At 36.3% G+C, this 18,077-nt stretch overlaps 2 protein-coding genes and 2 pseudogenes across 2 annotated transcripts; all 4 read left to right on the top strand.

The window, feature by feature from the left end:
- The first annotated feature begins 7,416 nt into the window (after positions 1-7,416).
- Positions 7,417-8,731, top strand: LOC134300043 (proteinase-activated receptor 2-like). The gene has a single exon (XM_062984670.1). It carries the CDS (start codon positions 7,476-7,478, stop codon positions 8,421-8,423), a length of 948 nt encoding a protein of 315 aa, XP_062840740.1. The 5' UTR covers positions 7,417-7,475; the 3' UTR covers positions 8,424-8,731.
- A 955-nt stretch (positions 8,732-9,686) lies between these two features.
- On the top strand, positions 9,687-12,198 carry LOC134300346 (proteinase-activated receptor 2-like). Its single transcript, XM_062985065.1, has 2 exons — positions 9,687-9,747; positions 11,177-12,198. Exons 1-2 carry the CDS (start codon positions 9,687-9,689, stop codon positions 12,196-12,198), a joined length of 1,083 nt encoding a protein of 360 aa, XP_062841135.1.
- A 1,639-nt stretch (positions 12,199-13,837) lies between these two features.
- On the top strand, positions 13,838-15,635 carry LOC134300345 (proteinase-activated receptor 2-like; annotated as a pseudogene).
- Positions 15,636-16,249: 614 nt separating this feature from the next.
- LOC134300344 (proteinase-activated receptor 2-like) lies at positions 16,250-18,063 on the top strand (annotated as a pseudogene).
- Positions 18,064-18,077: the final 14 nt, after the last annotated feature.

Here is an 18,077-nt window from a genome sequence, read left to right as displayed (position 1 = left end):
TTCCCTGAGGTACTCTGCCCTGATTGGATGCTTTCCAGCTGCTGAATTGTGATTGTAATGGTTGCTGGGAGTGTATGCAATCTGCCAAGTCTAAATGAGTTCCATTAGTGTGGTGTGTTTGAGGCCAAAACATTAAAAGTAGGCCACACATTAACTTTGCTCTTTATAATATAGCATTTGTCTGTTCTATCTACGCAAAAGGACAAACACAATACAAGTGACTGGTAACAATGTAATAAAACCAAGGACCTAATAGGATTTGCATCAAGAACCACTTTAATTCTTTTTGGAATGCTGCCATACAGGTCCTGAATAATTTGTGGTGGATTGTTGGATCATTCTCCAAATCTTTATGTTCAGTAAAGGATGAGGTGAAGTTTTGCTTAACAAACTCTGGGCTCTTGGGTGGTGCAGCAGTTCAATGTCCAGCAGAGGGAGGGAGGCTGTCCATGCATGGTACAGCTCTCTGGGCATGTGTTGGAGGGACGAGTGATAGGCTCAGCCCTCCTCGGCCAGCGCAGAGATGGTACACAGGGCAAGAGGAATTCAATACTGAAACTGGCGATGATTAATTTAGGAGGGAAAATAAGAAGGGATGCTATTACTAAACCCTGAAAAATTCTTGCCGTATGCATTATGGAATATGTGATCATGCTTAGGAAAGACTGTTTGCACCTTAGAGTGTACCTAGATCAAAAAAAAAAATGCTTCATATATTTTGCTATTACTACAGGCAATCACTAGATCCCAATGATTCCCCATTCTGTTATAGATCCACTAACTTACTTCATAGCTGGCAGCATAAAAGCCTAAAGACATGCTTTGGTAAAGAATAATAATAATAATCTAGATGTTTTAAAAAAAAGGTCAAAGCTTTTTTAATGTCTTTACATATTTTTATTGCTCAGGTGCCCCAATTTGGTGCTTCTTATGCCAAATTATGTATCGTTGTGTATTGGTTATTGATGCAAAATGTTTTCAAGTGCCAGTGCTACCATGAATTCAGTTTTGCACAGACTGCTTTATCCAGGTGCTTGGCAGGGCTTATTTTTGTGTTTGTACCTTATGAGGCATTTAGCAACTATCAGAAACGACAAAGCCCTACTTTGAGATCCAGATGTGCTGTATCCCCATGGTCTACTTGAATCAGAAGCAGGGACAACAGGCACCAGGTCTTCAAAGAAAACCCTGCACCAGCTGTTTCGAATCCTCTGGGTAAGATATTTTGTGGCTACAGGGTCAATTGAGCCAAATGGGAGGTTAAAAAGACCAACAGCAGCCAGACAGCTATAAAAGCTGTAAAACAGAACTATAAAACAGGACGAGTATTTTTTTAAAGCATCATTCCACTTCTTGATTATTCCACTTCGTGATTACATACTTTACTGCAGATCAGTCTGACACACTGTGTGGTTTCATTCAGTTTGCTACCTACATATACCATCATATTACACTCACCGAGCACTTTATTAGGTACACCTATCTGGTATGTATGTTTATTGATTATTTTATAGCTACGCCTAATGTACAGATGAACTTTATATACAAGTACTGAGTGTGGTCCATTTGTTGCTCTGTACACTATTTAACAATCACTAGAATGTTCATATGACCTCCAGTGACCAGATAATGTTTGGGTGGTGGACCATTATCAATACTGCACTGATACTTAGATGATATTAATATGGTAGTGTATGCTGTTCTGGTGCGGAACTGGAAATCTGAATGTGATATTGTTAAACAATTCATCCATAATTTATAGGCATATTATGAGCAACTGTGCCCATTTAGTCAAAAGAACATTTGTCGGGGGAAGACCTGGCTCACAATCAACGTTCCAATTCATCCTGAATATGTGTAATAGAGTAAAGGTCAGGGCTCTCTGCAGGCCACTAGAGTTTCTCCACACCAACTGTGTTAAAGTGTCTCTATAGACCCTGCTTTGTGCATAAGGGCACAGTCATGCCAGAACAGGAAAGAGCCTTCCCTAATGTTTTGCCACAAAGTTGAAAGCATTTAATTGACTTTATATACCTATGAGAGATGTAAACATGCCTTTGGAAACCTTTTTTTGTTCCAAAAAGTTTGTGTTTATGTGTTTGACTTTTTTTGGGATATGTTGGCTGTCAATGAATCCAGAATGTGTTCATATACAGAATACAATCAAGGCGTTCAGCCAGAACATTAAAATGTATTTCTTTGTACTTTTTATTGAACAAACAAATGAAATATTCTTGTTTTCATAGGATTTTACTTAAAACCTTGTCTGGTTTGCTTTGCTCAGACTCTGCTTAGTTCATTCTGCATTTATTGGTTGAGACATAATTAAAATGACCATTTATATTTAGAACAATGATTTCTTTACTAATATTACATCAGGTTTAAATAATGTTATTTTAGATACATTTCAGATGATTAACTGTTTCAGTTTTTGGTGAACGATGCATTAGTGGTTTCAGACTTTTGGACAGGATTGTGCATCTGGCTTGGGAAGGAGTGCAGCTCTCCAGCGTCTCTGCAGGGGATTGTCTGATTAAATGATAAGCAGTCACACTTTGTTAGGCTCACAATGTGAAAAACATGCTGTGCTCTCTGCTAGAATGAATGTTGCTGTTTCATATTACATAACACGAGAGAGCTTGTTGTTTGTTAGTAATTTGTTAGCTGTTAGTAATTTATTAGTTGTTGTAAGTAATTTGTTAGTTGCTGGTAATTATTTTGTCAACTGCTAAAAAGAGTGACACACTGACGATTGACCATGAGCATCTATTTAGATTTTCTTTTAAATAAAGAAAAATATATACAGTATATTTACAATATACCCAATATATATTATGAGGCCAAAAGTATTTGGACATCTAATACACCTATTCCTTTTCATATGTCATGCAGCATTTGGATCTTTATTATTTGTGCAACTGTAAGAAACATTCATTAAATCTATAATTATTTTTTAGTTTATTTGTTTCAGATTTTCTGAAAATTTTACCAATTATGCTATTTGACCAGTTTGACTTTATCACATGGCATCCAGAAAAAACATGGCTAATCGAGGAACATAAAGGTCACATTTGCTTAAAAAAAACTTCATGATTCCCTAAGACTTTTGAGTTGGAGTTATAAGGAATGATGAGTCAAAATTTAAGCTTTCTTAACATGGGCAGAGAAAATGTCAAAATTGTTGGTCAAAATTATATTTGAGCATTACTGATGCTCTTACAAATGAGTGCATATGCTTCCCCATAGCATGACAGACCCTGGCTTGTAACAATTTGAATGATTTGGATGGTCATTTTTTTTACTTTGGCATTTGACCTAAAGTTCATTCTAAAATCTTTATTTAAATGTGATGTCATGTGCCTTGAGTCACTGTACTGTTGCATAACCCATCTGCACATGAGTTTTGAGTTCCAGTGATGACAATACATTTAAGCAACGACGGGTGAAATGGACAGGAAGAGGAAAAGAAAGAGCAGGTGGTGCTGAGTGGACAGAGACAGAACGACATGGAGTTACATCCTACCGGGTACCAATCTGTTCTGTGAGTGGCGATGCAAGGTGAACAGGACTTAATATTCAGTTACGCTATTGAATGTGCATTAGCATGTTTTAACTAGCATGTCAGGTAGAGTGACCATACGTCCTCTTTTTCCCAGACATGTCCTCTGTTTTGGACTTTAAAAATGAGTCCGATCTGTCTCCAAAAATGTCTTTTGTAGTGTTTTTGCATTGTTTTCATCTTTCTGTTTAGGTCTCACCTTCTCGAAATAAATAAAAATTCACAGATGAATTACAGAAATTCAGTGTTTGTGTCTCAGTCAGGATCCTTGGAAAGTCTAAAATAGAGGTTATTAATAAGATTATATGAAAATAAATGCATTTGTTAGTTGTCTTGATAAAAAGTAGCTAGTTATTATTATTATTATTATTATTATTATTATTATAAGTTTATTAACATAGTTGCATGGTTATTGATGCATTTCAACCCCTACCCCATACACATTGCCATGGTGCCACCAGCTACATGAAATTACTTTGCCAATCCAACACCACCCCCCAGAGCCAAGTGTCCTTTTCCTTGAAACCCAAAATATGGTCACCCTAAGTCAAGAGGTAAATTAGCATGTCATCTTTTTCTTGTTTGATCATCGAGTTCTATCACCTCGTCCTACAAGACCTACAAGATCAAATCTCTCAAATCAGGCTGTCTCTGATATATTAACATACAGTGCAATATGCAAGATGCGGCTCCTGATTAAGGTATTTTAGATACACACTGACCCCTACTGGTGGGTAGTGCTAGGTACAAACAATCTTTTAGAAAAACCCTGTTTTTCGGCTGCTGCTGTTACTACTAGTTATTATAATTACTAGAATTATTACGGGTGACCACGTCCTCTTTTCCCCGGACGTGTTCTCTTTTGGGGATCTAAAAATGTGTCCGGATTTCATCTTTGTTTTTAGGTCTTTTTAGGAGTTTTTGCATTTCACACAATGAAGCACCACAATAGCTACCGATCTGTGGACTGCACGTCTGTCTTGTTAAACAAAAAAGTATTTCCCTGATTCTAAAACAGAGCATTATTGATGCATATGTCAAATATTTAAACCCCATACACATTGTCATGGTGCCACATGAAATCCTAGTATTATTGCAATGCATCGTGTTGTCATAATTTAAAAACATAATGCACAAATACACACTTATAATAAAAACTAAATATTCTCACTTTAAAAATCTGAAAATATGATAAATGAACTATTAAGTGCTTTGGCCAGGAGTGTCTACATTTTGCAGACAATTGCATGTTTTATAAAATTTTAAAAACCACCCAATTAAATTGTTTTATTATTTTGTTGATTTTTGAAAATAAAAGAAGTTGGCTTGGTGGGTAACACCGTCGCCCCAAAGCAAGAAGGTCCTGAGTTTGATTTCCATGTGGAGCCGTCCATTAAATTAATTAAAGCAATAAGCCACGAGAGGCCGTACGTTACTCCGCTTCGCGTCGTGCCAAAAACGTCATCCCCGTGCTAAAATCGTAACAGTAACGTACGGTCTCGAGTGGCTTATTGCTTTTATAAAACGGCGGTCAACATAAAATATAATAAATACAAAATGTAATTATAAAACGGATAGTTCCGGTCCTAAAATCTGATTGGCTGAGCCGCGTTCGAAGCCGTTGTAAAATCCCCGATAAACTCACACCTATGACCACCTCACATCATTCCATATTAATACGCCACTGAATAGAAAAGTTAATGTTATTTTCGCCCTCATGTTGCCTAGCAACACTGTTAATCGAACTATTTTGCGTCGCGGAAGAACGCTTTATTGTAAGTTTATACACAATAAATACATTTATGAATTAAACATTGCCGCCGTTTTATAAAAGCAATAAGCCACAATAAATACATTTATGAATTAAACATTGCCGCCGTTTTATAAAAGCAATAAGCCTTTACATCTTCTTGTGTCATCCACACTTCCACTTAGCTGTTATTTCAATGACAGTTTAGACGCTGCCTTCTGCTTTTATTAGCATCAACGTGGTCAGTGAAAACACTGGACATCTTTTCTTTATTTGTCAGTTAAACAAAGATTGAAGAGAATTTACAAATCAAAAATTCATGTTTTATTGCATTATACAGGTTGTACTGTACTGTGTACGCATATATGACAAACAAAGGCATGCTATTCTGTTCTGTTCTATTCTATTCTATTCTATTCTGTTCTGTTCTGTTCTGTTCTGTTCTATTCTATTCTATTCTATTCTATTAGAGTATCAGTGTCACGTTACATAACCAACTTTCTCCGGCAGCATCTGAGATCCTGAGGTTACGTCTGCAGACTGGATCCAGTTCCAAATGAGTGGTACACTTCCAACTATGATGCCAGATTATCAGCAGTTAGTCTGAGTAAATCTAAAGCGGTGTGTGGCTCTTAAGTGGATGCAAACTGCTCTCCAGTTTATTCTTATGAGAGATTTTAAATCAGTTTGCTGTGGTAAATTATTGAATTACTAAGGTTCTTACAGCTTCTAATGGCTTCAGTGAGGTTACACCACCCATTTCATTGTTTGTTTGCACATCCATATAAACCATTTCCTGGGCGCATTTGTTTCTTAGCATTTGTTTCTTTGTTAGAAAAACAGGTTGTTTCATACAAAACTATTATAATTGTAATGGTTTGTCTTATTGAAGTTCATATTTCAGTTTTAAGTATGATTTTCTAAAAATCAGACTTTAATATCCATCTTTTAAAGGGTCTTGATGTACCTTTGGCTCCTCGTCCAGGGTGTTACTCTGTGCCTTGCGCCCATTGAAAAGCTGAAAAGCTTTATGTACTTTATTGTATACATAAAGTAATGGTGTTTGGCATTGCGTACTAAAACAAGCAGGAATGTCAATAAAAAGACATCTTAATCAAACCCATTAAAACTCCATTAGCAATAAAATCATTTACCACAAAAATCTGAGAGCCGTGCTCATGATATCTACGCACCCCTTCAGATCTTTTCAGTTCATTTGGTGTTGGATGTGCATCACAGAGTTGGAGCTTTATAACATTTTTGAAGCTGATTCTGATCTGCAGAGGAACCTTCTCACGATCTCAGCAACAGCAAGAAACAACAGTGTAACTTTAAAACTTTTAAGTATATTTTTAAGACTTAGAGAATGGCTTTGAACTTCATCATGAACACAAGTACAGGAAATTATGGACCACCTGCCTACTCAGGTGAAGATTATCCAGAGGGTTCAGGTATATAGTTTATTTTATATAAACCTCTTCAATAGACTTGCTTATGTTGGTTTTATTATTTACATACCATTTAGTCGATGCACAGCCAAATAAAGATGGGTATTTTTTTTTTTTTTTAAGTCATTATTTAACATAATCCCACACTAAATACATGTAAGAAATCTAACCTTTAATTAAAGTAAAAATATTCATTTATTTTATTTATTTTTACTAACTGAGCGGTACCGCCCAAAAATATTAAGTACACAACAGTAATATTTAAAACATAAATGGACTGAAGTGTAATATGATTTTTTAAATATCTCTTTTTTATGTTTTTAAAATAAATTCACAACAATTTAGGATGTCTTTTCAGCACGTTTTTGATGACATTTACCATACTCATCTTTAAATACATATACATTATATATATATATATATATATATATATATATATATATATATATATATATATATATATGTTTGTTTTGGGGTTTTTTTGAGCTGACATTGTTCTACACCATGCATACGTTTAATTAATGATTTGCAATTTTTGTTAATCTTGCAGTAACTAATGTTTTATATGTAATGTTCTCAAATAGGTTCTCACCTCCTACAAGCTGGATACACGGCTCATAAATTCCATCATTTGGGCAATGTCCAGATTCAGCAGAGTCTTGTGAAAAATGTCCCGACTGGGCAGACTAAATCGTATGTTATCATAAATGCCCCCGCCATGAACATGATGAAAAGTGATCTCACCGATGTCTTCTTACCTGTCATCTACATCATCGTCTTTATCATGGGGCTTCCCACCAATGTCATGGCCATCTGGGTCTTCCTGTTTAGGACCAAGAAAAAGCATCCAGCATCCATCCTAATGGCCAGCCTGGCCCTGGCTGACTTTCTCTTTGTTATTTGGCTTCCACTGAAGATCGCCTACCACTTTAATGGCAATAACTGGATCTTTGGAGAGACACTGTGTAAGGTCCTGGTGGGCTCTTTCTACAGTAATATGTACTCGTCCACTATATTCATAGCAATCATCAGTGTGCACCGCTACTGGGCAGTTGTGCACCCACTTTCTAATAAACTGAACAGCCGGGTAGCAGGGTGTGTATCTGTGTTGGTATGGATTATGCTCTGGCTCCTCAGTATACCACTATACATGTATGACCAGACAGTTACAATCAGTGACCTCAACATCACCACCTGCCATGATGTTTCTCGCTCCAGTCAATCACACTTCCCTGTTGCATACTTTCTGACTATGGGTATTGTGGGATTTGTAGTTCCCTGTATTGTGTGTGTGGTGGTGTATGTGCTGATGTTTCGTCATCTCAGGAATTCCACTATAGATTCCAGCAGCAATGAAAACAAAAAGAAAGCGATCAGGCTCATGATTGTAGTATTGGTCTTGTTTTTGGTGAGTTTCACTCCCAGTAACGTCTTACTGATGGTGCATTGCTCTAAGCTAAGTGCAGGGTTAAAAGATGATGGCTATGGCTTATACATTGTTGCACTGTGTCTGTCCAGCCTCAACAGCTGTATCGACCCATTTGTGTATTATTTTATCTCCAAGGAGTTTAGAGATCATGTAAAGAACATGTTAATGTGTCGCAGTGAACGAACAGCCAAGAGAATGAAGATTTCCACAACTGACACAAAAACCAGTAGCTGCTAATAACAGAATGGAGAGCAGCTTTTAAAATTAAAAAACACACTCACTAAAAATAGCAGGTAGCGTTTAAAACTCAGAAATGTAACCATCACCAAACCTTTATTTACTGTGGACCTGGGCAGCACTAGCAGGGTAGAAATTCAACTAAGCTCTTTAAAATGACCCACTGCAAGTGTGTATCTATGTACATTGCATGGCTGTATGTTTGGTTTTAATAGAAGTGTGGCTGTAAATAGCTGAACCCACTAATAATAAGTGTTATGTTTACCGTTTAAAATATTGTCAATTATTACAAACATCAGCATGTGCAACATATTGGATACATTTTACCATTTACATGCAATGTAATCTTGCATCATTTCTTAAGCTCTATTTGTATAGATGTGGGTGTTGAACTTCATTGTTAAAAACATGAGTACTTAAGAATAAATGTTACATCATAATGAAATATTCTCGTGTCTTTAGTTAAAAAAAAAACATATATTATTTTTGTTTGCAGTGAAACAACACAAAAAAGTAAAATCTGTTATAATTCAACACATAACTTTGTATTATTTATATTAAATATTTAAAATGTTTTGGACATTTCAAAGTTAGCAAGTAAATTGATAACAGTTTAGGATTTCATGATTAAAAGGAGGAAAAACTTGAGTCCTTGAAAGCAAAGATGGGTTATGAATCACCACTAAGACCTATTTCTTAATTAATCATTTTTTTTCAAAATAATTGATGTTAAATAAATAAAGTTTGACACTGTCACCATCTACCATACGTAACACTGTGAAAATTAGCCAGAGCTAAACCTACCCTGCATCACTAAAGGTCTGTAACATGTTTCTTAGCAGGTGCTGAGGTGGTGCTCAGTTTTTTCGGTTTGCCACCAAGATGCCATACATTCAACTTGCTGAAGAAGCTCTACAGCATCAACTGTGGAGTTTGGATGGATGTGTAACACATACACTGATTCATATGGATGTGCAACAGTCAATAGGTTGTGACTCAAGTAAACCCATTAAAACGCCATTAGCAATGGAATTATCAACCACAAAAAATTGATTTTAAATCTTTTACCAGAACCTTCAGATTGTTAAGTTCATTTGGTGTTGGATGTGCATCACAGAGTTGTAAGACACATTTGAAGCTGATTCTGATCTGCAGAGGAACACTTTATACTATCAAAGCCACAACAGGAAACATCTGCTTATTCAGTTTAACTTTAATACAGTTAAGTGTATTTTTTAAGGCTTAAAGACTTTCTATTTTATAATGAGCGGTGAAGAGGCAGTCCTGTATTCCTACAGTGGTGTTAGTTTGTGGGACTTTACAGGTATGTCATTTCTTTATAAACCTCTTAAAATGTACTTGTTTTTAAATGTTTATTTTTTACACACCAGTTAGTCAGTGCGCAACCTGCTTTTAATGTTTGAAGATAAAATTTCATATGACATCTGATTTGTTTTGTTAAGCAAATTTAGCCCTAAATTAATCAAGTTTTACTTAAATAGACATTATGGCCCTTTTTTCTTCTTTTTATTCCAAACTAAAATTTCAGAAAGACTTTAAAAACAAGATTTAAATATAACCATGTTCAAAATCATTACTGTACACGCCATTACTAAATAAGTTTAGATTTTTCTGGTATTTAGGCAGCTTCAGAATTATGAACATATGTTGTAAAGATTCAAAGGGCCACCAAAAATTTTACTTATTCAGCTTAATATACTTTTTAATTAAATTAATTGTATTCATTTATTTATTTTCACTAACTTGCAGGGTGGCACACACACACACATTCACTTGTTCACTAGCACAATTTCTCAGATATTGACCTATTAACTTACAACTTTAGGTCAATTATATGCATGTTTTTGCAAGCTGGAAAAAAATGCTAGTACCCCCAGAAAACAACTGTGTATGTGTGAAGAACATGCAAAACATCTTACAAACTGGAAACAAGGACTATACTTGGGACCCCAAGAACCATCGTGAAGTGCAACATCCGCTCTACCAGCTGTGCCACCACTGAAATACATTTATTCCTAGAAATGATCAACTAAAAAAAAAAAAAAAACATTTATTACAATTATTGGCACCCCTGCATTTAGTAATTTGTACAACCTTCTCTTGCTAATATACCAGCACTGAGTCTTCTCCTATAATGATAAAATACAGAACAGGAAAATTTGAGAGATCTCAGTACAAATGTATCCAGATCCTTTAGGCTCTTAGATCCTATTTTGTGGATTCTCTGAATTACCTCACCAGACAACTTAAGACCGAAATTGATTTCCACTAAAAAAAAAATTTTAAAGACGTTGAAATTCATCTCAGAGGTGGTTCCTCCACCAATACTTAACAATGGGGATTAGATGTTTTTGTGAATAAGCATTCTTCTGCTGCTGCTCCACTATTAAATCATTAGACTATAGTGTCCACTTGCAGTTAAAGTTTTGAATTATAAACACTAAACTGTAATAATTATACTGTATTACTGTATTTTATTTGTCAATTTACAAATATTTATGATGTTTTATTTTTCATATTTTTCCTGTGAATCTAAGCAAATTAACAACTAAATATCTTACCCATATTTAGGAATCTTGATCATTCTTGAGCTGACGTTATTGTACACCATTTATTCTTTTGCATTTGCTTAATAATTGGGGATTTTATGCAATAATTGTCATTTTGTTAAGAATTCTAATTAATATATATTTCTTATTCATTTTGCATTATTAACTTATTTTTATGAATAGGTCTTAATTTATCCTTGTATGGAAACTTCCCGGATAAGAAGATTGAACGCAGTGTTACGATAAACGTCCCCGCCAAGAACATGATGAAAAGTAATCTCACCAATATCTTCTTACCTGTCATCTACATCATCGTCTTCATCATGGGGCTTTCCACCAATGTCATGGCCATCTGGGTCTTCCTGTTTAGAACAAAGAAAAAGCGTCCAGCGTCCATCCTAATGGCCAGCCTGGCCCTGGCTGACCTTCTCTTTGTTATTTGGCTTCCACTGAAGATCGCCTACCACTTTAACAGCAATAACTGGATCTTTGGAGAGACACTGTGTAAGGTCCTGGTGGGCTCTTTCTACAGTAATATGTACTCGTCCACTATATTCATAGCAATCATCAGTGTGCAGCGCTACTGGGCAGTTGTGCACCCACTTTCAAAAAAAATGAATAACCGGGTAGCAGGGTGTGTATCTGTGTTGGTATGGGTTATGGTCTGGCTCCTCAGTATACCACTATACCTGTATGACCAGACAATTCCAATTAGTGAACTCAACATCACCACCTGCCATGATGTTGCTCGCTTCAGTCAGTCACACTTCCCTGTTGCATACTTTCTGACTATGGGTATTGTGGGATTTGTAGTTCCCTGTATTGTGTGTGTGGTGGCGTATGTGCTGATGTTTTACCATCTCAAGAATTCTACTATAGATGCCAACAGCAAGGAAAACAAAAAGAAAGCGATCAGGCTCATGATTGTAGTATTGGTCTTGTTTTTGGTGAGTTTCACTCCCAGTAACGTCTTACTGATGGTGCATTACTCTCAGCTAGGTGCAGGGTTAAATGATGATGGCTATGGTTTATACATTGTTGCACTGTGTCTGTCCAGCCTCAACAGCTGTATCGACCCATTAGTGTATTATTTTATCTCAAAAGAGTTTAGAGATCATGTGAAGAATACATTAATGTGTCGCAGTGAACGAAAAGCCAAGAGAATGAAGATTTCTACAACTGACACAAAAAGCAGTAGCTGCTAATAACAGAATGGAATGTAGCTTGTAATTTGAGATAAAATTAAGATCTTGTGTAAAGTCTTGAGCATCCATGTATTGGCCAGTTTATTAATTAGCCAGTTTACAAGATAGATATTGTGTATGAAAAATATACACCTACAATGAGTGCTAACAGGGTATGTCAGATTATCAGGGGGCAACATCTGTCATAGTGCATTAGTTTCCAAATGAAATCTGTTTTTGTATCTTTGCCAGCTAAATGAAGATTAAGAGAATAAAAACCTAGCCTTCTATAAACATGCATGTGTGTGTATATCTATATATGAAGGTTCTTCAAAAATTTTCTGCACTTTCTAAACTCTATTTATTAAGAATTTCAAAAACAAATGACATCACTTTTCTACATCGTCGTCTTCTGATGCATTTTTTTTCCAGCGTTGTACCAACTTTTTAATGCCATCATCAAAACATGTTTTTGGTTGAGTGTGTAGCCACTGATGCCCCACTGCTTTCACATCATCATCACATGAAAATCTTCTTCCCCTTAAAGCTTCTTTGAGTGTCCAAAAAGGTCAGATGTTGCTAAATCAGATGGTGCTAAATCCAGTCTCTCAGACACGACCGATTACTTCTCCTCCCACCCTCATCGTTTCCAACCAAAATATAAAAGTTCGGGACTGTGGGGGAAACAGGACCCCCGGAGTAAACCCACGCAGGCACAGGGAGAACATGCAAACTCCACACAGAAAGGACCATTTTATTACTGTTTGTGTATTTTAATTTCAAATACAAACATTCACATGTGCAACGTATTAAATATATTACATCTAGTACATGTATTGTTTCAATTACATGCAATTTAATCTTACATTATTAATTAAGCATTCTTTGTGTGGGTATTAAACTGTTGCAAGATTGTTGTTAAAACATGAACACATACCAATAAATGTTCCATCATAATGAATTATTCTCGTGTCTTTAGTCACAGAAACCCAGATAATTACTTTATGTTCGTCTAAACCTAAAAATCAAGTAGATTATAAACCACATGGGAACCTGCACTCCTGCATATCTTATTAAAAATAAGTGTTCTGGTCTCATCAAGGTCACAATAATATACAATCCAGTTCTGTCTAAATAAGTGACACAACTTCACTTTTCATGTCTTCATTAAAGAAAATGAATTATTCTTCATTTATTCCTCATTCTTTATTCTCGGTTCAGGCCAAAACGTTTACCTTAGAGAACAACCATTTGTACTAGCTAACTTTTTTAGCAGCAACAGTAATGGCAGGATGGCAACATGATAACAGTAAAATTTAGAATCAATTTCGTGGTAAAAGACTCTATTGATTTTTAATAGTTTTTAATGGGTTTAATTAAATCATTATTGTTTGCTGTGCATCCATATAAATCAGTGTATGTGTTACACATCCATCTCAAAACAATAAAGAGAGACATGCTGATGATGCATACACACCCTTCACATCTTTTCAGTTCATTTGGCACTAGATATGAATCACAGCATTAGATCTGTATGACACACTTCAAGCTGATTCTGATCTGCAGAGGAACCTTCTCATGATCTCAGCCACAGCAGGAAACAGCTGCTTATTAAGTGCTGCTGTAATACTGTGTATTTTTAAGACGGAATTTACTTATAATGAATTCAAGCAGTGAAGAGTATTCAGATAATGGCAGCCCTGACTGGGAAGGTTCAAAAATGTAATTTCTTTATAAACCTTTTTTTAATGAACTTGTTTACAATGATTTATTATTCATACACCAGTAAGTCTCTGCACAGCCTGTTTTTAATGTTTGAGGATAAAACCTTATATGCTCTGAGTTGTGTTTGGATTTGCAAATTTAGCCTTAAATGGTAAAAGTTTTACTTAAATATGAGATTTTTAGAGCTGCTTTTTCTCAGTTCACAGTATATAGTCTTTTAAAATGAGATTTGGACTTAGTACAATGTACTTTATGTAATATGTATGTTTTTAAAATGTATTTTATTACTCTTCTGTTAATTTGTCTGCTCTAGATTAATGGAAACCTTTTGGGTAAAAGGAATCAATCCTTTGTAGTTATTTAGCTCAATCTCACAATAAACACATGAAGATTTTACATTTAATGCCGTTTTTTTTGTTTTATCCCAGAAACATTGAGTACACAGAAGCGACACACCCTGAAAAGGGTGCCAATACACTGTAGGGTGACACACCCTTTTTGTAAATAATTTAGCTTGATAAACTAGACTCCTGACATGAGCTTGTCCCACTTTTATATTTTTTCAGTAAAAGAGTTAGATTATTATATTTTATTTCTATTTTTATATATACTTTGTATTATTCTTTTATGTTTTGAATAGGTTTTAATAGACCTTCTGTTGGGCTCGGTGGAGAACAGGGTCAGATTGGTGGTTGGATCGATCCTACACTAGACATGATGGAAAGTGATCTCACCAATATCTTCTTACCTGTCATCTACATCATCGTCTTTATCATGGGACTTCCCACCAATGTCTTGGCCATCTGGGTCTTCCTGTTTAGGACCAAGAAAAAGCATCCAGCGTCCATCCTAATGGCCCAGCCTGGCACTGGCTGACCTTCTCTTTGTTATTTGGCTTCCACTGAAAATCGCCTACCACTTTAACAGCAATAACTGGATCTTTGGAGAGACACTGTGTAAGGTCCTGGTGGGCTCTTTCTACAGTAATATGTACTCGTCCACTTTATTCATAGCAATCATCAGTGTGCACCGCTACTGGGCAGTTGTGCACCCACTTTCTAATAAACTGAACAGCCGGGTAGCAGGGTGTGTATCTGTGTTGGTATGGGTTATGGTCTGGCTCCTCAGTATACCACTATACCTGTATGACCAGACGGTTAAAATGATTGATCTCAACATCACCACCTGCCATGATGTTGTTAACGTTAGACAATCACACTTCCCTGTTGCATACTTTCTGACTATGGGCATTGTGGGATTTGTAGTTCCCTGTATTGTGTGTGTGGTGGCGTATGTGCTGATGTTTCGTCATCTCAGGAATTCCACTATAGATGCCAACAGCAAGGAAAACAAAAAGAAAGCGATCAAGCTCATGATTGTGGTATTGGTCTTGTTTTTGGTGAGTTTCACTCCCAGTAACGTCTTACTGATGGTGCATTACTCTCAGCTAAGTGCAGGGTTAAATGATGATGCATATGGTTTATATATTGTTGCACTGTGCCTGTCCAGCCTCAACAGCTGTATCGACCCATTTGTGTATTTTTTTATCTCCAAGGAGTTTAGAGATCATGTGAAGAACATGTTAATGTGTCGTAGTGAACGACCAGCCAAGAGAATGAAGATTTCCACAACTGACACAAAAACCAGTAGCTGCTAATAGCAGAATGGAGAACAGCTTTTTCGTCATTTCATTTGTAAAATACCCGAGACAGTCAATCATATTCAAATTATAAGCACATGCCACAGGGTTAAATGAGAGTCTTTACACCACCAAATATATAACCTCTTTCTCGCATTAACAATTAACATGAAAGTTAAATCTGTAAAGGCAAATAAAACTTTAGTCATTTGCCAGTTCACTTCAACTATCACTCACTCACACACTCACACACACACTCACACACACACACACACACACACACACACACACACACACACACACACACACACACACACACACACACACACACACACACACACACACACACACACACACACACACACACACACACACACACACACACACACACTCTTATAATGAGGGTGTGTGACCTAATATAATCCATTAGAAAGAGTTACACCATTAGAATTAGCATTGGTTACACAGTAAATAGATTTACATTTGTTTAAACTAATAAACAGCCATGCAAATGATGTTTACTCACCCCATCAGATTTGTTCATTCTGTTTGGTCATAGAGAGGCGTCAGACCTGAACCGTCTAAAGCTGGCTTTGGTCTGGAGTCGCACACTTCTGGGAATCTGTGCCATCAGTAAACAGTTGAATATTCACTGCGACACTTATACTGTTGGGGTTATTGTCAAAATTTATTTAAGCTTCAGATACAATGAATATAACCATACTGCACAACTGGGTTGGAGAGCTTTATACACTTGGTAAGTAGTTTTTTTTTTATCGACTTCATTACACCAACTTACTTGAAATGTTATTTATACACAGACCAGTCAGTCAGTGTCAGTTTAGAGTTTTTTAAACTTTGTGGTTGAAATGACCACTATTTATAACTGTTCACTTTAAAAACTATCTACATTATTTTAAAAGTGTTTTTTAAATATAGTGGTGGGTCTATTGTGTTCTGTTTCACTCTTCATTATTGTCAGTTTCAGAATATTTGGCATTCTCAGTAAAATAGGTAAAATGTCACAACAATATCGGTATCTTTAATTAGAGCTGTTTGACCCAACAAAATGTGTGTTGCTCGAAAAAAAGTCAATATAACTCTGAGCTAATTAACCAATGACATTCACATGACGTTTATCTTACTGTCTTTAGTTTTCCAAAAATTCTGAAAGCTGAAATTTTTCAGATTTTATGTTGTGAATTGTTAAATTGTGAATTTTCCTTCTGCCGTTTCCATAAACTTCTATTTTGTATAACTTCTCTATTCATTTTATCCCCTTTATATATTTTACATTATTCTTTATTTTTTCAAATAGTACATCAAACATCTTTTGAGTTCTCAAATGTGACGACTGAACAGGGTGCTTTGTTAAGTGTAACTGCCGAGAACATGATGGAAAGTGATCTCACCAGAATCTTCTTACCTGTCATCTACACCATCGTCTTTATCATGGGGCTTCCCACCAATGTCATGGCCATCTGGGTCTTCCTGTTTAGGACCAAAAAAAAGCATCCAGCGTCCATCCTAATGGCCCAGCCTGGCACTGGCTGACCTTCTCTTTGTTATTTGGCTTCCACTGAAGATCGCCTACCACTTTAACAGCAATAACTGGATCTTTGGAGAGACACTGTGTAAGGTCCTGGTAGGTTCTTTCTACAGTAATATGTACTCGTCCACTTTATTCATAGCAATCATCAGTGTGCAGCGCTACTGGGCAGTTGTGCACCCACTTTCTAATAAACTGAATAACCAGGTAGCAGGGTGTGTATCTGTGTTGCTATGGGTTATGGTCTGGCTCCTCAGTATACCCCTATACCTGTATGACCAGACAGTTAAAATCAGTAATCTCAACATCACCACCTGTCATGATGTTTCTCGCTTCAGTGAAACACGCTTCACTGCTACATACTTTCTGACTATGGGTATTGTGGGATTTGTAGTTCCCTGTATTGTGTGTGTGGTGGCGAATGTGCTGACGTTTTGCCATCTCAGAAATTCCCCTATAGATTTGAGCAGCAAAGAAAACAAAAAGAAAGCGATCAGGCTCATGATTGTAGTATTGGTCTTGTTTTTGGTGAGTTTCACTCCCAGTAACGTCTTACTGATGGTGCATTACTCTAAGCTAAGTGCAGGGCTAAAAGATGACGCCTATGGCTTATACATTGTTGCACTGTGCCTGTCCAGCCTCAACAGCTGTATCGACCCATTTGTGTATTATTTTATCTCAGAGGAGTTTAGAGATCATGTGAAGAACATGTTAATGTGTCGCAGTGAACGAACAGCCAAAAGAATGAAGATTTCTACATTGGGGTTGTGAGCAGTCATTAATCATCACAATGATGGACCTCGCTACTTTACTATAATCGTTAGCCTTAGTATCTCTGCACTGGAACTAAGTGGTCTGTCCCAAACAAACATTATTTATAGTCCGGCTGGGCAGCTCTAGCAGGGTAGAAATGTATTCGAGTTCCTCTGTTTGCTCTTCTATTTACTACTGTTTGTATACACGTAACCTTTAATGTCATATTACAAA

This window comes from Trichomycterus rosablanca, chromosome 22, assembly GCF_030014385.1.
Source record: "Trichomycterus rosablanca isolate fTriRos1 chromosome 22, fTriRos1.hap1, whole genome shotgun sequence".
Lineage (NCBI taxonomy): Eukaryota > Metazoa > Chordata > Actinopteri > Siluriformes > Trichomycteridae > Trichomycterus > Trichomycterus rosablanca.
Note: the sequence above shows the minus strand (reverse complement) of the source record. Positions and strands in the feature narration are given on the sequence as shown.